This window comes from Bos indicus x Bos taurus, chromosome 23 (genome assembly GCF_003369695.1).
Source record: "Bos indicus x Bos taurus breed Angus x Brahman F1 hybrid chromosome 23, Bos_hybrid_MaternalHap_v2.0, whole genome shotgun sequence".
Taxonomy (NCBI): domain Eukaryota; kingdom Metazoa; phylum Chordata; class Mammalia; order Artiodactyla; family Bovidae; genus Bos; species Bos indicus x Bos taurus.
Genome location: NC_040098.1, coordinates 17429604 through 17453037, shown reverse-complemented (window position 1 = coordinate 17453037; position 23434 = coordinate 17429604). Strand labels below are relative to the sequence as shown.

The 23434-nt window shown below is 39.0% G+C and overlaps 1 protein-coding gene across 6 annotated transcripts in view; it reads right to left on the bottom strand.

Moving 5' to 3' along the window:
- Positions 1–841: 841 nt before the first annotated feature.
- Positions 842–23434, bottom strand: part of UBR2 (ubiquitin protein ligase E3 component n-recognin 2) — a 108406-nt gene continuing 85813 nt past the window's right edge. For 3 of the 6 annotated variants that reach the window (XM_027525095.1, XM_027525096.1, XM_027525094.1), the window contains 15 exons: positions 21927–22030; positions 21201–21279; positions 18108–18256; positions 17640–17695; positions 13889–13985; positions 13567–13634; positions 12187–12322; positions 11561–11654; positions 10186–10316; positions 9051–9159; positions 8696–8752; positions 8022–8099; positions 7159–7329; positions 5126–5227; positions 842–3076 (listed from right to left, as the gene is read on the bottom strand). In XM_027525095.1, the coding sequence (XP_027380896.1) occupies positions 2935–3076; positions 5126–5227; positions 7159–7329; positions 8022–8099; positions 8696–8752; positions 9051–9159; positions 10186–10316; positions 11561–11654; positions 12187–12322; positions 13567–13634; positions 13889–13985; positions 17640–17695; positions 18108–18256; positions 21201–21279; positions 21927–22030 (1573 nt within the window). In that variant the 3' untranslated portion in view covers positions 842–2934. Of the gene's footprint in view, positions 3077–5125; positions 5228–7158; positions 7330–8021; positions 8100–8695; positions 8753–9050; positions 9160–10185; positions 10317–11560; positions 11655–12186; positions 12323–13566; positions 13635–13888; positions 13986–17639; positions 17696–18107; positions 18257–21200; positions 21280–21926; positions 22031–23434 lie in introns of those variants that run through there. The other 3 variants (XM_027525097.1, XM_027525098.1, XM_027525099.1) reach the window with 3 other exon arrangements.

The window sequence follows — 23434 nt, the reverse complement described above, 5'->3', positions numbered from 1 at the left end:
AAAAATTACTGGTTGTTTGGGGTCATGATTGGGGAAGGTGTCCTAAAAGGGGCACAAGAGAACTTCTTAGGGTGATGCAATGGAACCAGACTGAGTGTGGTTTGTTAGAAAACATCTGTATGCATTTGTCAAAATGTATAAAATCATCCACTAGAAAGGGTGAATTTCACTATTTGGAGAATAAACTTCAATAAACCTGACTTAAAAAAAAAAAACAGAAGTAGGGACAAAGAAAGAAGGGAGCATGTCAGAGGGACTTAATGAGTCCTGGAACTTTCGATGTTAGATCAGGGAAGGGAGTCAGCTAGGAGCAGCATTAATGACCAGGAGACAGAGGAAACACAATGGAAACTGTTTTATTTGATGCTTTCCTTCTAAGAGGATTTTCAAGAGCACTCGTAGGCAATGACTTCCTTGCAAATGCAGCACGCAGCTTCCTTTGTATATGTGTCTGGGGACTGTGTAAGGAGGAGGACCTGGCGATCACTAGGTAAGAATAGGCAAGCAAGCAGAGTTTAAATCTGGAAACAACTTCCAGCTGGAAGAGGCTTTGAGGGCCCTGTTTTCCCAGTGATTTGAGGTCCAAGAGAGTTCAGAAAGGTCACAAGCTGTCATAGTCAATCAATATGAGACTTAATCAGCTGAAATGATGAGCAAGCTTTCTTCAGAAGGTCAAAATAGTTTGGCTAACAGCCATAATTACTGACACTAATAATATAAGCATCTTAAACTTCAAGCTAATACAGATGTCCCACTTTATTTGTAGCAAGGTGACATGGGGGGCAATTCCACTGCATTTTACGTGTGAAACAAAATAAAGGAAATGTAGGCAGACCCAAAGTAATGTCAACACCTAAAGCATTTATTTGGATATCTTTAAACTTTTTACATATGATACATCCCCAATTTTACAAGTTGTCCACAGATAATAAAGTTATAGCCAATTTATTAAACAGATATGATTTTTCCCTGATATGGAAAGCATGTTTATATAAACATTTCTACAATAAACATAATACATGCGGAACAAATCATAAGACTAAGATGATTCCTTAGTTGGGGAAGACAATTAGCTTAATGATACACACACCAGAAGATAAACGGGTGTGTGTTGCTACTTGATGTAAATTCATTTTCTCTCAGACTCCCTGACCTTCTCAGAAAACGGAATCCAGGGACACCCTCTGCTAACAGCAAGCTTATATGAAGTCAGTTTTAAAAGTTGAAGTATTGTTATGATTTAGTGAAGAAGTTTATAATCCTACTACAGAGGGAGAAAACTGGTTTTATTCGGAGTTTAAGCTTGGTTAACAACTGGAGAAAAGCCAAAAGAAGCTGGACTTAAAAGCTAAAGGAGTGGGGATGTGACCAAGGCCAAAATAAACATTAAAATCATGATGCCATCCACAGACCACACCACCAGAAAGGGAGAAAGGCCAGAAGAGGGGGATGAGTGCTGGGTTCTAACGTGGATTTTCTTCCTGTTGGGCAAGAAGCGCCTCCTCTCGGATGGGTGAGTCAGTCCCAGGCACGAAGGGTCCAGTTCATCCTTTCAGAGGAAGGGGTTCTTCATACACCACTCCGGTGAAGTAGCGAGTGTGGCTTCTGCACCCCCACTGCCTTTAGCTGAGCGTCTGGATTTCAGGCCTTCCTCCTGGGTGTACTGTGGAGGGTGCAAAGCTGAGCAGGATGCAACTTTCAGACGCAGTTCAAAGAAAACTGAGCGAAATGGCTATCTGCATTGGCTAAAGAAGCCCAAAAACCTCTTATTACTCATTCATCCCTTAGTCCCTCCTCAGAGAGACTCCGAACTGATTCCTCCACCAAACCTGCCATCACTTTCTGCGTACCCAAGCTCTTAGCACACATGATCACGGCAGAGTGGTGTGTGGCATGGCGTGGTTATAAACTATTTTACTAAGCGGCTATCATTCTAGGAAGGCACCTCTTAGTAAGAACAATAAGGTTAAAAAATAATAAAAAGCCTGGGCACACAGGCTGTCCCAGGAATGTCCTAAGTGAACTAGCAGGTAAACAGCAATTCATCTATTCCAGAAAATGCTGGAAGGGTGGGGGTGAGGGAATTTCAAAACACTGAATTCTCATTTTTTTTGCAAGTGCTTGATTCTAGATGAATACATTCTTTCAACTTAGTCTTAGAAATAACAGAATATATTATCTGAAAAATTAGGATACTCTTTTGAGTTTTCAAAAAGCCCTTTAAAACGAGTATTTTTTCCTCAAAGCCAAAAGCCTTGCAAAAAGAAAAAAAAAAAAAAAAAGAGGGGGGAATCCAACCTTGTACAGCCCGGAAAATCAGCTGGCACATAGAGACACCACCATCTCCCCTGTGGATTCCCACAGGCTCCTCCAGCAAGAGTGTCCCCCAACCCCCTCACAGCCAGTGGGGACAGGGAGTGCCACTTTCCAAATACACTGCTTTGCTTAGAGGTAGGGTCCCATCAGCTGTGGGTACACTGACCCAGCCTCAAGGTTGAGCGTCACTGAGTGGGACCAGGAAGTGTGACCCCCAAAAGACCAGAGACTTTGCTTCCTGCTGCTGTTGAATCCGCTTCCGGCCTGGAGTTCCCTGTGTTCAGTAATGTGACATGGCTCAGATGACGGGGGAACAGTCAAACGCAGTCAGATGCCCGCAAATGGGCTGAGTCCAGCCCAGGAAGAGAAGCTCCTTCCTGGATTCGAAAATTCAAGAAGTTATGTTTGAAGGACACAGCAAATGATGCAAGAAAATCTGCTGGCAGAAAATGATTTTCATTAGTTCCTGGAGCCAGAAGCTATAAAAATAAAAATTGGGGGAAAAAAAAAGCTTAAATAACTTATTTCCAAATTCAGAAGAAGCCATTTCCTATTTTCTTTCTTGAAAAGCCAGCTGGTTTACAAAAATCCAAGTTCATGTATTTGGTAGTGACGTAGCTATAGGTGTTGCCAGTCAATGCCAACCAATGTCTGGTTTGCTTCCTGTGCGTGTCCAATTTCCTCTGTGATACTGTGCTGGTGCCAGAGCTTCTGAATCTTCTTGAATCGCTCTCTGCACAAATGTAAAGGATTTCCCCGTCTAGAAAGAAGACACATGTCACTCAGGAGGTATTTGGTGGTGTATTCATCTATTCTACTCCAACCTTTCCTGGTTTAGGCAAAGTTAACAAGTTTATTGGTTTTAGATCCTCTGCAAAATGTCTCTTTGGCAGGCGTCTGTGGCTATTAATATGTTAGCTCTGACCGTTTGGCTAGGAGCAGCTGAAGGGGAGTAAGTGCAGAAAAGAAGAGGAAAACAAATAAACTACACTGATTCAGGCTGGGGTGAGGAACAGGAGGGTGGGGTTGAGCAGGAGGTGAACGTTGAGAGGCTAAAACTATGCATTCATTGTCCATTTTGTTGGTAAAATGTAAAACAGGGAGTAAGGGGGAGGATGAAAACATTACACAGGTAAAAATGTTCTTCCAAGTATGTCTTTTAGATCCAATGTTTAAGCAAAGCAGCTAAACATGAATAACTCTGGTTTCCAACTTAACCAGAGAATAGGAGTTGGTGAGCCTGAGGCCTTGGCTCCTGACTCAGAGCAGCAGTCCTCTCTCCATCCAGGGCTCCTCCTCTTAAGAGCCCACATTTCTTTTTCTTTCCTTTTTTTTCCTGTTTGGCTCATTTCTTTTTTCATTCATTCTTCCATTTATTCATCCAACAGTATTTATTTAGAACCTGTTATATGCTAGTTCACTGTCCCGGCCACAGAAAACTAGCCCGGGAGACAGGCAGTAGGCAGGTAAACACAGGGACTCTGGGTCATAACGTGGGCTAAGAAAATGAAACTGGCCAATGTGACAAACCTCCTCAGAGGCCACGTTAGCCAGGGTGGTCAGGGAGGACTTCTCTGAGGAGGTGGCACTGGACTGAGGCCCGCAGGAGTCAGCCCTGTGCTTATGGTGGTATGGGAGGAAGGGGGATGGTAGGGGTGGCACAGAGTCATTAGAAATATACCAGGAACTCATCTGGAATATGCAAGGAATACCCAGAAGTCAGAAGAGACAGAAATAAAACTCTCAGTTACCAGTGGTCATGTAACAAATCACCCCAAAGTTAAGGGCTCTAAGGCATTTCTCAGAGCACCAGGTTGGACCACCAACTGGCAGCACAAGTGTGTCCCTGCAGTCAGTCAAGTGTCTGGGGAGCCCAACTACTTATCTTGCCTTGGTTTCCAGGCCTTCAACTTCTGCTCCCCAAGCCTGGGAAGCTACATCTAGGTTAAGATTTTTACCCCATTTTGGCAAAAATAAACGATCTGAAAATTCCTTAATAGTGCTCAAAGGAACTACTGTTCGTATACTGCTCTTGATGCAATAGGTGCTGCTGCTGCTGCTGCTACGTCGCTTCAGTCGTGTCCGACTCTGTGCGACCCCATAGACAGCAGCCCACCAGGCTCCCCCGTCCCTGGGATTCTCCAGGCAAGAACACTGGAGTGGGTTGCCATTTCTTTCTCCAATGCATGAAAGTGAAAAGTGAAAGTGAAGTCGCTCGGTCGTGTCTGACTCTTCGCAACCCCATGGACGGCAGCCTACCAGGGTCCTCCATCCATGGGATTTTCCAGGCAAGAGTACTCAATAGGTGCTACCTGAGTAGAATACTGCCCCAGATACTGTTTATTGCTCTATATGTTCTAAGTCTTTGTCCCCCAGATTCTTATGTAGTAAGATAAGTGCTTCTCTCATCAGTTAAGATTTGCTCTTTTTTTGTCACCTGAAGAATACTGGGTCTCACACACAAAACTGCACAAGTCACACTGTGCTCCCCCCGCAGCGCTTAATGCCACAGGACCATTCAAACAGTTCTCTGGAGTGAGACATGGAAAAAAGTTGCACTCTGCCCCATTTTCTCCCCCTTATGTATCGTGATGGCCCTCATGACTTTCTGAGGGCTAGCAATGGGAATGGCGAACCGGACAGCAAGGGGAGCTTCCTTGAAAGAGTCCACAGACAACAGCCACTTGTGCTAGCGCCCCGGGCAGGTAGCAGGCAGGCCTCCAGACCACAGGGTTCATCAGGATCACCTCATGCTGAAGGTCCTGGAGGCCCAGAGCCAGCCAACGTAGTTCCCCAGGATGGGCCTTACCTGAGTCCCTGGTCAGTCTCCCCATAGTCATCAAGGTAAGGAGGAGAATAAAAACAGCCTTTGGTTTTGCCAGCTAAAAATAGTACTTGACATTCTCGTACTCTGTAGAGAGACCAATTTATATATTAGGAACCAAGATTTGGATTCAGTTACAAATGGACTGAAGTCCTAGAGAAATCAACAAAACCACCAGAAGTATGGGATTAACAAACTATTATACATAACATAGATGAACAATCAGGATTTACTGTACAGCACAGGGAATTATACCCAGTAACTTCTAATAACCTATAATGAAATATAATCTGCAAAAAAACAAAACAAAAAACCCCTATATCACTGTGATGTACCCTGAAACTACTGCAATATCCTAAGTCAATTATACATCAATAAATAAATGTACACAAACAAAACTGGTGCTGAGGCAAGCAGTATTTATAGTAGAGACACTTGACAGTCTCAGGTGGACAGTGAAGGCACTTAGCCATAGATATATGTGTGTATCCATTCTCTCCCCAACTCCCCTCTCAACACATGCCTAAGTATTAAAAATAACTAAAAGGGCTATATTGTTATCAATATAAGGATGAGGAGGGATATTTAGGATTAGATTTCAACAACTCATATAAAACTGGCATTGAAAAAGTTAAATATGAAAACGTTAACTTCTAAAAGTAGTTACTGATGTATCAACCACTATTATGAGAAAATTATTCATTAAAAAAATGGTACACAGACATTATAAATTATGTTGACCTAAACAAAAAGCAACCCCAACTCGACCAAAAGCATTCTGAAATATGCTGAACAAAGTAAACTGCTACTTTCGTATTTCTCCTAAGGGTTTTAAAAGAAAGCTTCCTGATTCTGTTGAGAGGTTTGCTTAACTTTTTCTGGTGTTAGTAATTCAGCTCAATTCAACATTTACTGAGAACCTGTAGTATATTGGGGGTACTAAGATGTGCCTAAAATCTATGTCCCAGAGGAGCTCAAACTCACGTCACTTCTTTCCTTCAGGCCCTGTGACAGCTTCCATCTCACTCAGAGATGTCAAGGGGCCATCCCAAGCCCATGACTCTCCCCACTGTACTTGCTACTCCAGTGGCAGTAGCCTCCATGCTGTTTTCTCTTGGCCATCCTGTATAGCTTGTGGGATCTTAGTTCCTGGACCGGGGATTGAACCCATGCCCTCGGCAGTGAAAGCTTGGAGTCCTAACCACTGGACTGCCAGGGAATTCCTTCTTTTCTTAAATAAATTTTACGGAGGTATTATTTTTTAAATAAAATGTATCCATTTTTAGAACACAGTTTGAAGAATTTTGTCCTTTCTGTTTCTTGAACATGGCAGGCACACCCCCAGCAATTCTGCACTTGCTGCTCACTGCACCCTAGGATGTTCTCCCCTCTTCTTTAGGTTTTTATTCAAGACACCTTCCCAGGGACCTTCTGTGGTTTCCTATCTATAATAAAATCCACCTTAGCTGCCATTTCATATTCCCCTCCCTGCCTTATTTTTTCTCTTCTGCATGGATCACTTTCTAAATTCTTATCTTCTATCTCCCTCACGAGAAAATGAACTCCATGAAAACAGAGATTTTTGTCCGTTGTGTTGACCGCTGCACTCTCAATGCCTCGTACAGTCACTAGTAAGCATCTGCCGTACACTGCTGAGCACACACAACCACCTGCATCAGCCTGCGGTATGTGTGAATCCTGCCACTACCGCAAAAGTAGTAAGTGATTCTGACTGTGTCTGGGTAGAAAATCAAAGACAGTTAGCAGTTTCTCATTAGAACGAGGTGCAAAGAAAGAAGAACAGAACTGTCATGGGGATGGAAATGACAATGGAAGAATCAGCACAGAGTTAGCATGAGCCAAATATGAGGTGTGGAGACAAGGCTCCCCGTTTTCCTCAAATGAATAAAAACAGTGGCCTCTAATCCTCTTCAATGTAGCAGTTTCTCGTGTCCATTCCTCAACAGGCCATCTATTGCGGCAGATCTAAAACTAGAAAGCTCTTTCCAGGGCCTTACCTCAGGAAGATGCCCACCCCAGAACCACAGGAATAGGTGTGAGCAGTGCATGCCCCCACGTCCTCCCCTTCCAACTCCGTCTGGCAGCAGTAGCTCTGGGAGCACAGCAGGGTTCCGCATACAAGGCACATAGTTGGGGCTCTGCTCTTATCACCACCTGATTTGGGGCACCTTCAGGGAATAAAAAAAGTACAAGTGAAGACTAAAGAGCTGATGGTGGTAAAACTGTCCTGGGAAAAAATTGTGCAATATCAAGTAGAGCTGAAGATCCATACAGACTACAGCCCAGGCAAATTCACTCTGGAATAGATAACATCTCACTCATATACACCAACATCAGGTACTGGAAACAATCAAGTGGAGAAAGGAGAAATAAAATTATCAATAGGAGGGAAAAATAGGTAAATGCTGCTACTCTCAGATAATGAAACGCTATACAACAGTGAAAAGTGATGAATTAAAAATTATGTATGTCAAATGTGTAAGTAAATCTTACAATCAATGCTAGTGAAAAAAGCCACAGGAAGAGGTACAATGTTATTTTAAAGCTTAAAATAATGATATATGCAAAATAATATATACTGCTTAGGAATATAACTATCTGTAGTTAATGTGTTACTTAAAGTGCAAATGGTTTAGATAAACTGTAATGAATCAAACTTGTTCCTCAGCATCCTGTTTCTCCTATTTTATTCTGTAAGATGGTGGGATCATTCTTTTATGAGTTAAATAGTGTAAAGTCCTTCTGATGTTACAATTTCTCTACCCAAACTGAAGAGAACAGCAAAATCTTTCACATTCTGTGTAGAGAACAAGTATTTACAGTGGCAGGAAACGCTCAATAAGCTAATATCAAAACTTACGAGAAATTAGATGCTTGATTAATGAGGCTGCTGTAATCCTCTGGAAGGTCTATTAATTTGTTAGATTCTCTTGGATAACTAGAAACAAAACAAAACAAAAACCACACAAAAACTCAGTTAATAGGAGGACATATTGTTTAACGATAACAAAGTAACTCTTGACTTAGTCAAATAAAGGAAAACTAGCTGCTACTACAGCAGCAAGAAGCTATAGCAAGAAATTTAAAATGCACTCTTATAACACCAGGCCTTAGGATTCACATTTTACTTAAAGAACTCAGCATAAAAATTATCAGGACAACAGACAGTACTATACACTTGTATCCTGCTTCCTCCCTACCTCCTGCCCGCAACCAAGAGGTTTGACAATCTTTAATCTACCTTATGGAGAAGGCAATGGCAACCCACTCCAGTACTCTTGCCTGGAAAATATCATGGGCAGAGGGGCTTGGTAGGCTGCAGTCCATGGGGTCGCTAAGAGTCGGACACAACTGAGCGACTTCACTTTCACTTTTCACTTTCATGCATTGGAGAAGGAAATGGCAACCCACTCCAGTGTTCTTGCCTGGAGAATCCCAAGGAAGGCAGAGCCTGGTGGGCTGCCGTCTATGGGGTTGCACAGAGTCGGACACGACTGAAGCGACTTAGCAGTGGCAGCAGCAGCAGCAACCTACCTTATAGCGTCTCTTTCACCTTCCAGGTATCTTTTAACTTCGATGTTATGACACCAACTTTAATGTAAATGGAGGAAAAAATAAAACATTTTTACTTTTGAAGGGCTAGAACTAAATGTACGAGGAAATAAACATCTCCACTACTATTCTCTGTCCAGGCAAATCTACTTATGCTATTCACTGGGCCTGGCAAAAATCTTGTCACAAAGGTAAACCCTTAACTAAGAAGGCCTAATGAATCACAAGGATTGAATTTTGCCAGGCTCACTATCTGAGAATTTGGTAAAATATGTGTTTCCAAATATATATATATATATTTATTGTAACATAAAGAAGAAAATTGTATCATCATTACCTTTCAATCAGTAATTTCATTATCTCCTTATTTTCTTGAAAAAGACAAAGAAGGTTGTTTGGCAGGGAAAGATAGTTACATAGATGTTCAAAATGGCTTGTTCCAGAAGCTGCAAATAGAGAAGGAAAGAGATACAGATATAACAATTAAGAGCAGATTCTATATTAGAGTAAGCAACAGCAGAGTTTAAAACAAACAAAAAAAAAGCACAAGACGGAAGAGTTCAATTTGGCCAGGTACATAACCTGGAAGTAAATAAGATGGCACAGGAAGGAATCCATAGAGTCAGGCGACTCCTTTACTAAACTGGCCACAATTTCTTGATGTTTCAGTATTACCATATGCAAAATGGGACACCTGTCCTGTGTGATACACTTTATGGGGTTATTTGTGAACATTAAATAACAAAAATAACATATGGGGAGCTCCAGAAAAGTATAGAGCAGTACAGAAATATAAGACAACTTTATCACTGAGAGATGGATTTAAACATTCACTTAATCATCACTGCAAATGATTAGGAAGTCTAAACCGTTCTCAATGGTGCCTGGACAACTAGATAGATGGAGACGCTATTCAACACACTGGTAGAGAGTGACAATACATGCAGGTACCCCATGCTCTGGGCCAGGCACTACGATAGATACTCTAAGTCTACCTTTACACTACTTTCAAGAAATGAACTGAAGCAGAACACAGTGAACAACTGTGAAACAGCAAATTAACTCCTATATTAAAATGAGATATACGTGCAATTATGAGTATTTTGAACCTCAATGCCACATGTCTCGTGTAAAAACCAGTTGAATTTGTTTTCCCTTTTTAAAATCTGAAGAACCCATTTTATAAATAATATATACTTGAACATTTTAACATCCGACAGCAAAACTATATTTTTATACATGTAAAAAATCAGTACATTACTGAGATCCAAATAAAATCAGATACTTACATAAATATGCATTTAATTCTATAATTTTGTACATCACCACTCAACTAGCTACGATCTAAAGTTTAGTAAGTTTTAATTTTTGCAATGCATTTTAATTCTGAAATTGCTGGAGTGAAAGACAACACACATTTCCTACATTTTGAAATAAATTAGAAATTATCAAAAAAAGAAAAAAGAAATTACCTTGAATTTCAGGTGGGGAAGGAACTCCATTTAAGTAATGGAAAAACAAAGCAGAACACCTCAGAAAAGGCATGATTCCAGCTTTGACATTCCTCCACAGATGCCAACCAGATGGCATTTCTTTCAAGGCACTAAAAAAGAGAAAAATGATAAGTGGGAAACTTAATTTAAAAATGATTCATTCTAGTTACAGCACAGTGTGAAAACAGACAACTGCTATTTGGAAGTGATAGCAGATTGGTGTCAAAGGTGTGGGTAGCCCTGACTATTACAGGATATCAAGTATAACTGGTGATATACCTTCCACACTGTTATTAAAATTTATAAAAGTAATATAGCTACATAAAGAGAAAATCTGGAAAATAAAAACACTATCCATTATCCTGTAACTTTTATATTAGCGAGTATTCTTCTGGCAAACTACTTTCATACTAATCAGTCTAACACAGTTATAAGCGTAACATGAAATTTAAAATTAACATAAAAAACCCCCACATTTTTCAGAATACCATAAACCACAATTTTTATCAGAGTTTTAATACTCTGGGTAATACCTATCATAACCTACACTGAATTACTCCCCTGTAAGCAAACTCTTAGACTGCTTTAAACTCTAATATAAATAATATCAATGTCTACAGGTTTTTCTATATGTGGATTATTTTGTTAATATGGATTCTCAGAAATAGGATAATTTAGTTAAAGAACAAACAGTATGGTTCCTGAGATCTACTATTGGAAAGCCAAGTGAAACTGTTGTAATTAAATCACAACGGCCTCAATAACATATGAGTTCTGAGAACTTCTACCAGCCCTGGACATTATCTTAAAAATGTGTGGGAAGCACTGTATATTACCCTTCTTGCAGAGATTCCCAATCATGTTAGTATATTAAAGTTCGGGAGTCCTGCAGATCCCCCATCTTCTTTTTTAATATATCAACAGATAGCAATTTCCTTTATTTAACAAACAAATTCCATTTGCCCCCCTCTTTTTCTGACATGTACACATTGCGATAGTTCTCTATTTTTGGCTGTGCTGGGTCTTCCCTGCTGCACGTAGGCTCCCTCTGGTTGTGGTGAGTGGGGGCTACCCCCCAATTGTGGTGCATGGGCTTCTCGCTGCGGCGACTTCTCTTGTTGTGGAGCCCAGGCTCTAGGTGCGCAGGCTTCAGTCGTTGTGGCGCAGGGGCTTAGCTGCTCTACAGCCTGTGGAATCCTCCCAGACCAGGGATCGAACCTGTGTGCCCTGCATTGGCAGGCAGATTCCTATCCACTGAGCCACCATGGAAGCCCCAAATGAGTTCCTTTTTCATGCTATCGCCTCCTAATATTTGGGGAACTACCTATCATATAAAGAGAATGTATGACCTCACCTTCCTGTATACTGCTGAATCATTTTACACAAAGCAAGAACTGCTAGTTCTTCTTCTTTGCCAGCAGCATTTTCTTGATCCATGCCACTCTTTTCTGAAAGACAAGGCAATACTAGTACCCTGCATTTGCCTACTAAGTGGATTGCTGACCACATCATTTAAGCACTCAAATATATTCACCCAGTCACATGTAATATGAAAATGCTCCCATGAAACACACAGAACTTTCATCCCTCAGGCTGGAGCACAGTTTACTATCGTAACAAGGAACCTCTTAGGCAGAGGACGTGAATGTGCCCCAGGGTGCCGGGCAGCAAGTGGTGAGTAAAATCTGCTAAATATATAGTCTGTAGTACTCAAATATTACTAAACATGTGAAATAAAAAAATATAAGTAAAAACATTCACATCACTAAGGGATTTTTAACAGAAGGGAAATGGTTTCAAAAATTTTCACATGAGGATAAACAGATTTTTATTGTTTATTTCACTGTTTACTGTGACAAGTAGCCTTATTATAAATTTATGTATTATTCTCATCCAAGCACCTTTTCATTCAGTACTGTGTCTTTTTTAAGCTGAGAAAACTCAATTATTTTGTTTAAGAATCTGACAAAAAGGAGTTACCTGTACACGAGGTAAGTAAGATCTGAACGATGTGTGCCATGGTAACCAGATGGAAAATGTGAAGGTCCCCAGTGCCCAGGCTGATCCCTGAAAAGTCCTGACACTGCAGTGAAGGGAAGGCAAGGACCAAGCCCACCTGGACAGCAAACACAGGGTCAGACACAGCACCTTTCCTTTCACTGTGGAACACATTTGCACTTTCTTAATGCGATCCTTCTGTTAAGGATCTCAGTTCCTCCTCTTAAGAAATCTGTTGTTCTTAAAGGGTACATGTGTTAGAAATTCCACTAGGACTGACTAAAGACAATTATTTAGAACATTTTTATCTCATTTATCCAGTGATTCCCCTATTTACATTTATTGTTAATAATAACAGAAATAAAGCTTGAAATCTTTCTAGGTAGTAAGCAGCAGAAAAAGCATGAATTTTTGACCCACAAAGATCCAAGTATGAATCCCAGATTCTATTATGAGCCTTTTATATAATTCTTCTGAGTCTTAGTTTCCCTGCTGGTAAACTGGAGATAATATATGTGTTTTTAATACCTTAGGATTAAAAACCTTAGTAGTAAGGATGTAAAGACTAAATGAAGATGAATGTGAAAGCAGGCAGGTGCCCACTAAATGCTAGCTCCATTGTGAGTCTCCTGCTGCCTGTATGATGGTGTCAGTGGTGGTAGTTCTCAAAGGAGAAATGGGAACAATAACAATGGCTAATATTTACTAGGGACACATTGCTCTAAGAGCTCTGCATTGATTATCCCACTGAGTTTTGACACAATCATATCAGGTAGGTATTAACTAACTTAAAGGCATAGAATCTGATGCCCAAAAGTGATTAAGGGAGCAGCATTGGGGCTGCTGTGTGTGGTGGTATACTCAGTGTCCTGTGAAAGGGAGCCTGGTTGAGGTGGGGCTAAACTTCAGCCATGCACTGCTTGGCCAGTGCTGATCTAGCACCAGACTGCACTTGCTCAGAAGACAAGACTTGCCCTAAATCACACAAAGGGACTGTCTGTTACTAAGTAGTGGAACCAAAAGGCTGTATCTGCCCCAAACCACTATATGGGCTGGCAGTAGCCCTTACATTACCAGTGTTATTTTTACTTCTTTATTGTAAAAAGCATAGAGAGGTTACAGTACTGACCTCAGCCACAAGGCAAAAATGAAAGAGACTGGATTAGACACCCAGGTCAAGTCTCTCAACTAGATTTCTTAACCTTTTTTTTTTTAAGTATCTTCAGAAAAGAATTATACTCAGAAGTAGTTAAAGAACAATAGATGATAATTCCTCTTGTCTGCCTCTACATTACTCAAGTCTAAGATAAAGCTACAGAGTATGACAGAGAGAATTTCAAACACAAATGATAAAATACCCACCAATAAATGAAACATGTCGATATCTAATATGCATGGAAGGTCTCTGTGGTTGTCACCAGGCACCAATGCTGATATTTAAAGAAAAATACGAGATCATATTTTTATATCAATGTAAGTATTAAATTATTTTTAACATGCATATAACCTAACTTGAATTTATTTTTTGCAAGCTATAAATGAATTCATAGCTAGAACTTGCATATAAGACAAACAGTATTACCAAAATATTTTTTCATAGTGGAGGAAAGTTTCATTACTAAAAACAAAATTACAGAAGATGAGAAATTACCCTAACACATATGGTACATCTATTAATACTCACATGCAAAAAGTTTACAAAAGTGTCCTTGCACCACTGAAAGTGACACCACTGTCCAATGTGCTCCAGCAAATCTTGTTAGTGACCTGAGACAGTCATCCTGAAATAGAGACTGACACAGTTAACAAAGAAGCCAGCATATGAAGTCGTTCTCTTCTAGGAATGCTCGTTCAAAGCATAGCTAATTGAAGTAAAGTTGGAAGCACAATGAAATCTCTAGATGGTATGGTACTGAATCTTTTTTTTTTTTTTTAGTTTAAATATTTGCTTGCAGTTTATTTTGGTTTTTCTAAATAGACATTCACATCTGTAAACAATAGGATGTTGGTTTCAGCCCCAACCCCCGATTCCTTACAAGTCTTTGTTCTCACACACTGGCTAGAACTGCCATTTGCTGCTGTTAGTCGCTAAGCCGTGTCTGGCCCTGTTGTACTCCATGGACCGTTGCACACTAGACTCCCCATGGGATTTCCCAAGCAAGGGTACCGGAGTGGGTTGCCATTTCCTTCTCCAGGTACTGAATCTTATGACACCTTTACCAACATGTCTCTAACGTGAAATGAATGGAATAGAAAATATCTAATTGTACGCTGAATAAAACAAAGTTATCTCCTATCACCATGCTGCTAGTTCTGTATGGAAAAGTTAACAAGGATACACGCATCAAGACAGACAGTAAACAACAGAGACTCTCAGGAATGTGAAGCAGTATTTCTTTGTATTTAGTCTAAAGAAATACACTAAAATATGGGAAATACTCCCAATACTGGGGAAACTTCATGGAAGATGGCTGTATAAAATCAGGGTGTCAGTAAACATCAAAACCTGTTATAGGGACTATGTAGCAACAATATATAGTTTTAAAGAAAACTTTAAAGTGAAGAATATAGTAGGAACAAAACTACATGTAAATATCTATTATAATAAAAGTATAAATATGGTAATGAAAAAAGACAAATGGGTGACTGACTTAAGTTTTCTTCCTACTTCTCTATTTTCTAAATTTTCTATAATGTTGTTTGGTTCAATAGATATTGAGGACCTACCATATGCTAGTTTTGGTTTTGAAGATCTTAAAATGAAAACTCAACCCTCCCAACTGCTTCTGTCAAGGAGCTCACAGCCTTGAGGGTGGGAAGGGAAAGAAAAGGGGGGTGGGGACAACTAAAGGAGGCAGGATCCCAGATGAGCGATATCCCATTCATGGCTCAGAAATTTCCCAGGGAAGACAAAGCTTGAAGAGCTTCTTAAAGAGGAGCTGTCTGCTTTGGCACTTGAGCAGAGGCAAAAGCCTGGAACTAGCATCTGGGGACCAGTAATGATTCTGCAATCCTGGACAATGGATGTGGAGACTGGCAGGAAGTGAGTGATAATGGAGAAATAACATTTAAGATGTATGATTGGGGTTACTTTTTGGAGAACCCCTCTGATGGTACATTAGGAGAAAGTGAGATTCAGGGTAGAGAATCTTATTATCATCATTATATAATTATAATATTAATAATAATTAAATTAATATTAACAACATTATATTATATAATTATAAATATAACAAAATTATAATTACAATTATAATATAAAATATATAATTATACATATATTAATATCGGTATATTATACTAATCTTATCATTATGATTATAATAATCTTATTATTATGGTTATGATCATAATAATCTTATTATTATGGTTATGATCATAATAATATAGGCATGAAAAGATACAGGGCTGAACCAGATAAACTGAATAGAAGAAATAGGACAAATTTCAGGAGAGGGAAATTCAAATTTGCAGGAGAGGAATTCAACAATCTCTGCTGATCAACCGGAGATGAACATCCAGACCAAATGGTGCATCCTAAAGCACCTCCAGGATTCTGGCCCGGTCACCTGGATGGACAGTGGTGGCATTAACTAGACACTGAATACAGGAAGCAAAATTAAGCTGGATTGTTCAATCTGAGGTGCCTTTAGGAGATCCAGGTGAGAAAAATAAAGCAGGCAATATGGTAACAGATCAGGCTTGGAGATACACAGGTGGGAATCATTTGGAAGTAACTCAAATCAGAGTCACAGGGCTGAGCAGGGAAGAATATCATGACTGAGTCATGGGCCAAACTCTGGGGGTTTAAAATAATATAGGACAAAGGAGGGAAAGCAGATGGAGAAGAAGCTGCCAGCAAGATAGGGAGAAAACCAGGAATGTCACAGAAATCAATAGGTTGGGGGAAAGATAAACCACCTTATGAAGGTCCCTTATCATCTGATATAGGAGACAAAGGTCAATGAAGATAAAAAGTGGAAGTCAAAAAAATAGAAGTTTGTCCCTAATGGCTATATACTATATACTTCAAAAAGTTAAATTTCTCTTAGAAATTTCTCATAGAAAAATAAACTTAGATAAAATATAAGCAAATCAAATATAATGTTATATAAAAAGGCTACTCTACATCAGTGGTTGCCAGCCTTTTTGGCACCAGGGGTAAGTTTTGTGGACAATTTTTCCACAGACAGGGGTGGCAGGGTGAGGGTGGGGATGGATGGTTCCAGTGGTAATGCAAGTGACGGCAAGCAGCAGATGAAGCCTCACTCGCTTGCCTGTATTCACCTCCTGCTCTGCTGCCCAGTTCCTGACAGGACCGGTACAGTTCGCAGCTGGAGGTTGGGGACCCCTTCTCTACATGACCAAGTTGGGATTATTTCAGGGATGCAAGGCTGACTGGTATAACAATCAATATAAACAGATTACACACAATCATATTAGCAGAGAAATAGGCTGCCAAAGAGGTAGTATGAAGTATATAGAATCTAGAAAATGGAAGAACTGCCTTAAAAACCAGATAAAAGAAACTCTATTCTATACATTTGTGACAGCCTTATCAGCATATTTATCAACTCTTTATTTACTACAGCAAAAAAGTGTCACAGTCAACACTGCTAGTCACATCCTACCCATCACATATCATAGCTAAGACTACAGTAACTGCTATTCTACTGATTTACTATAAGAATACAATTCAGGGCAGTTTTAATACCAGGGCGTACTCCTAAATATTCCAACTTAATAAGTCAAAGTGACCCAGGTGTCTGTATTTTTAAAAACTCCAAAGATCGCTCTTATATCAGTGGTTCTCAATCGTGGCCTTGGGCAAAGCTTTTAAAAAATATTAATGCCTGGGGCCCATCTTCAGACACTCTGATTTAACTGACCTGAGGTAGGGCCTAGGCATTTTTAAAAGCTCCTCAGGTGATGTTACATGAATAAAATTACATGCATTTTTACAACTGTAAGTTTGAACAGTATGTAGTAAATGAAGCTGATACTAGCTGCACAGTAAAAATGAGCAAGCTTTAGCTGAATATTCCTTCACTCTTCCAGGCATTAAATTACTCTGTTCTGACATTAATTTGTATTTATTTACACATTGCTTACAACAGGTAGTCAAATGTGGTAGAGGATATGTTCTGTTCAGTATTTCCAACTATAGAACTAAAAATTTAAGAACAAGCACTTTGTTTTTAGATTTTTCCCCCATCTTTTTACATGTTTAACCAAAAGAGATGAAGTCTATTTAAATGAAAAATCATGAAAAATTAAATTACAAACATTACTGCTTCAATATTGTTATAGAAAATGGGTTTTACTACAAAAGGAATAAATCTATGCTTAAATAACCATTACAGGTTTTTTGGATTAAAAAGAGCAGAACCACCTAATTTCTACTTTCCCATTCCATGGATCGAGTAATAACTTACCAGTCTACAAGGCAAAGGACCAAACAATGGTTTATCTTCATCACTTAAAATTCTTTCTGTGGTTAAAAATAGTAAAGATGATAAATTTCATGCTTTGTATATTTCAAGTTTTAAAAAAAGTAAAAAAACATTCTTTCTGCCGAAAGCATAATATTGTCAGGTTTTGAAATCTTTAAGTCATTTCACAAGAATTAACTGTGCATGAGAAGTAAAAGTGAAAACACATTACTCTGACTGACTAGAAGCTATAACCACCACTAAAATGAGTGCTCTTGTGGCTGTGGTTAATTTATAAACTGTCAATCTAATATTTTGTCAGTATACTACACTTCCTGCTTCAAAGTTTTTATATTATTGCTTAAGACTGTTGCCCACTTTAAATATCTCATTTAAATACACATTTAAATCTGCACACAACTCATGTCAATGTATGCTTTAGATTTAAAGACACAATTCTAAATCTCTTACCTATGCTTTGGATGGTATATGCACAACTACTCCAACACATTATGGGCACACGGGGATCCTCTTCATTGGGATGAACTTTTAATCCCACCTTATAAGTAGCAGTTCCAAACGTTGCTAACATTTCTTTTATGCTTTCAGAATAAGGGTTCCTGAAGTGAACATGCATAGCATTAGGTCAAAACAATGTGCTCACATCAATCAAATGGTTCAGTTTCTTAACAGCTATCTTCTATGTTGGAATTGAACCCCTTAAACTATCTAAAGACAGTTGTGTGAAAAGGGGGAATTAAAGACATGCAGACAGTCCCTGCCTGAGAGTAGTTATGTTCAACTTGGGTTGGTGGTGATGAGGCACAGGCCGGAAAACAAGGTATTAGGCTGAAGGTCTACATATTAAACTACAGGACCCTTGATCTCTTCCTCCATCTCATGAACATCAGCAATGTATACCCACTGCCGTAGATTTTAGTTTCTCCAGTGATGAATCCTCATGGAAATGCCAGCTTTACACAATGACATTTTCGGAGTCTCAAGAAAAAAAGACTGATAGGGGCCTGATCTCCTCACTGCGAGGCTCATCTGTCAGGAAGCTCCAACCTGCCCACCAGGTATCCACTGAGCTTCCTAGTGACTCATTCTTGAACAGTCACCCAAGGGCCAATAAACGTTTAAGGAAAGAATCAAACATCAAAGAGAGAAACACCAAAACAGAGAAGCAGAAAAAGGAACTCAGGGAAGGGGAGACAGTGCAGAAAACAGCAAATTAATTAAGAAAAAAATCAGTCCAAGAGGGCCAACAATGAGCTAACAGTAGGACTAGCTCGAAGAACAGAAAATCCAAGAAGAGAAAATTATCTAAGGAAAAACCAGAAAAAATTCCCAGAACTGTAGGATATGAATCTTCAAAGAGCCTGTTGAAAACACACATAACAAAATGAATGAAGAAAGATTCACACACCAAGGAATATCACAGAGAAATTCCAGAACACTGGGAATTAATGAGATGACCACAACAGTTTCCAGAAGTAATAAAATTACAAAGGAATAGGAATCAGGTGTTAATTTCTCAATAGGTGCTACAAGTTAGTAAAATAATGTGTTCAACATTTAGATGTGAAGTTATTTCTAACCTATAATTCTATACCCAAACCATCCATCAAGCATAGGGATACAAGCAATGTATTTTCAGACATGGAAAATTTAACATCCAGGCACCTTTCCTCAGGAATCTGCTGAGGCATGCAACGTGAGAGAGTAAATGAAGAAAGAGAAGGATACAAGATCCAGCAAACACGAGGAGCATGGTCAGGGCGAGTGTTAGGGTAAGAGTTGTGCCCTGTCCTCATTGGTGCGAGAGGACAGAGGCTGTGGAAGGAGGGCTTCAGGGAAGAAGATCATCAGATGGATCCAAGCACTAATAGCTACTGCTAGGCAGACCTACAGCAGCATTTAGGACAAAAAGTATTATATACACAGAAAACCAAGTACATAAAAAAAAAGAAAAGGTTAATTATTAACCACAGGAAAACAAAATTGTAGAAGAAAGATTTATCACACAACTTATCAGTATTAACAATTATAATGTAAAATCTGACAAATGATTTAACCAAAAATTGTAGAATAACTACAGGAAGATTGGTGAGGTGTAAGTGAATAGGGAAGAGGTAAAAGCTGAATCCTACATTACTATAGTCTCTGTAAAGATACTTTAAAAAAAAAATGATGAATCAAAACACAGTTGATTAAGCATCTTAATTAGAAATAAGGAAGTAAATAGTAGAAAGAACAAAATGACAGGACTGGGGACGGGAAGGGGGAATGTGGGAGCACATGACTGATGTTTATTCTATTTAAACCTTTTAGTACTATTTTTGCCAGCTTCCCAGGTGGCACAGTGGTAAAGAATCTGTCTGTCAATGCAAGAGACACAGGTTTGATCCCTGAGTCAGGAAGATCCCCTGGAGCAGGAAATGGCAACCCACATCAGCAGCAGTATTCTTACCTGGGAAGTCCCATGGACAGAGGAGTCAGGTGGGCCACAGTCCATAGGGTTATAAAGAGATGGATGCGACTGAGCATGCATACATGCACTACTTTTGCTGAGATATTTCGTATGTGCCAGGCACAGCTGCCAGGTAACTTTAAGTGCATTATGTTACTTTGTAACACATATGAGGTAGGTGTTATTTTCTTCCCTTTACAGATGAGGAAACTGAATGAGGTTAAGTGATTTGCACAAAGTTGCACAGCTAATAAACAGTGGTGCTGGAACTGAACAAATGCAGTCTAGTTTTAGAATCTGGGCTATACTTTGTAACTTACTGGTTATGGGGTAAAATGTGGCCAACTGTGGTGCTGGAGAAGACTCTTGAGAGTCCCTTGGACTGCAAGGAGATCCAACCAGTCCATCCTAAAGGAAATCAGTCCTGAATATTCATTGGAAGGACTGATGCTGAAGCTGAAACTCCAATCCTTTGGCCACCTGATGCAAAGAACTGACTCACTGGAAAAGACCCTGATGCTGGGAAAGATTGAAGGCAAATGGAGAAGGGGATGAGAGAGGATGAGATGGTTGGATGGCATCACCAACTCAACAGACATGAGTTTGAGCAAGCTCCGGGAGTTGGTGATAGACAGGGAAGCCTGGCGTGCCGCAGTCCATGGGGTTGCAAAGAGTTGGACACAACTGAGAGTGTGAACTAAAATAAAGCTGAAAACACTCTGGTTTTGATCCAGAGTTACTAAGAGGTTGGTGGGACCGTAAATAGAAATACAGAAGTCAGCAGGAAGCATGGACTTTGGTGAGGAGGCTGAGCAGCTTGGATTTAGATGTATGGATGAGGTGCTATCAAGGAAAGCCAGATAAAGGGGTGCAGTAGAGAGTCAGCAACACCTAGGAGAAGTTTGTGAGAATTAAACATGCCATGTAGGTCTTAGGTGTTTTTCAGTATTCCTGCATTAAGTCTCAGGATTTATTAAGATCAATGTCCTGTAGCATTTTGCTCCTCTACTTGACAAGTTTATATTCTTACTAATGGCTAATTTCATTTTTCATTTCAAGTGGGCCAAATGTAAAAGGGATAATATACTCACTTAGGATGAAAATCAGGTCTAAATCCTTCAGGAAGGTGCAATTCATCCATATTTTCTAAATTCTTCGATGAGGCAGTAACTACAGAAACAAGCATTTTATGTTCAGTCCCCAATATTTCTATAAATTTCAGCCATAATTTCATTCTAAATTAAAACAGGAAAAATTCCCATAATGATAACTGGAGAAATATACATTCAAAGCATGAAAAGTACTATTGCTCTGGATGAGCTAGACACCTTCCTCAATCACTGTGCTTCTCCTGATAGTGCAACCACTGGAGGAGTATGCTGTTTTGTTTCCTTAAAACCAATGGTATAAATTCTGCTCAGCTCACTTTCCCTCAAGGTCGGAAGTGCAGTGCATACCTATCAAACTTGGGAAGGTTTTGGTAATGCCAACAATAAAGTGAGTCAGCCCATGGAGAATAAAGCCAGCTCTTCGATACTCAGTTACATCTCCCCCACCCCCAGAAGCTCTTCAATAAAATGGGGGAAATAAGTGAGAAGTATCTATCATAAACTACACATGAGTTTGTGTGTTCAAGGAATAAGGAGCAATGTAGCAGTTTCAAATTTAGTTCATTAAGATAAAGAAAATTTGAGTAAGTCAAATTTTAAAATGTGAGGTTTCACTTTTAAAATATTTTAAAACAATTTAATCTGGAACTGTATTTTCCAATGGTCTCAGATGTTAGGGAAAAATGAAAGCAGGTTATCAGAACTTACTAGGAGTACTTTCTTCTTTCCTAAGAACCTGTAATGCTTTTATTTGCTGAGATATTGTTCTAATCCACTGAGTCAGATTTGGTTGGTCTGAAAAATTTAACCTGCTAGAAAAGATTATAGACAGTATTTAGTATTCTGTTGTTGCTTAGTTTAAGATACAAAGACTCCTTAAATCATCACGGGTATATTTTAAACATACTTCAAACATTTAAATACTAAAACAACCAAAAAAACTTGGGGAAAATTTGTTACTTTTAAAAGTTAGAATAGGTATTTGTCAATGGAAATGAAAATGTATTATTTGTCAATATGATGCTACTAATTATTAGCATAAAATTGAGTTATTTGTCAAAAATTTCACTTTTCCAGTATCAGAATTTGCCAGTATTTCTTAAATATCACAACCAACACATCATGGATACTATTTATTGAGTGCTTATTATGCTGCAAGCACCTAGTTATGTTGCAAGCATTTCACAGTATTAGATTTAATCCTCAAAATTTTCTTAATAAAATAGGTTATATTATTGTCCCCATTTTACAGATGAGGAAACTGAGGTTTTGAGCTATGTAACTTGACTAAGGCTGTATATGGGACAGATGTGGCATTCAAACCCAGCTACATCAGACACGATAGCTTGTGTTCTTAACAAATGTGCCGTAACTGACTCTCCTGGGAAAAAAAGCAAAACCTGAACCACAGAAGTGAGTTTTTTCTCTTTACACACAGAGAATTCTATTCTTAATCTTACAGTGACTAATTTCTTTATCAGTTCAAATACAGATATAAGTCAGCACCATGATATTTCTTTTCTAATTAAAAAAGCATGAGCTTACATCATATCTAATGGTATTTTAAGAGCATTTTGTGGTAGCATAGACTAAGACACCATAGTTTGAACTCTTAAAATTGAAGAGAAAAAAACTGACTCTGCTTTAATTTAAACCCAAATAGTACCATAGAAATAAATAGATGATTCATATTCATAAAACTTAATGTCAGGTTTGAATAGGAGATACCATCGAATTCATATTTGAAAGGAAAATGATCATGAATAACTAAAAAGCACACTAAACATCATGAAATAACAAAATTTTACATTTTAAATACACTAACAGATATGCACTTTTTGGCCCAATTCTTCAATTGGCCAGTCAATTGCAAAAAATAATATTTAATTGTTAGTATGCTCAATAAGGTCAGTTTGGGCTGCCCCTCCCCCCACATTGAGTGTCTCAAAAAAGTATGAAGGAGATATTTAAAGCAGGGTCTTAGAAATAAAGGAGACAGTTTTCATGAACCCATGGGAATTTTATATCCTTTATCGTGTTTATGGGTGATCAAGAAACTTAAAATTTTGGTCTGTTCCTTTCTAAAAACTAAAATTGTATCTCATAGGTCAGCTAGAAGAAATGACTAAATAAAAAGTTTGGAAAGTACCTGGAAAACATGCATTTACCTAGAGTGATATTCCCACCCAGCTGTGGTTTATCAGTTCATTACCTTC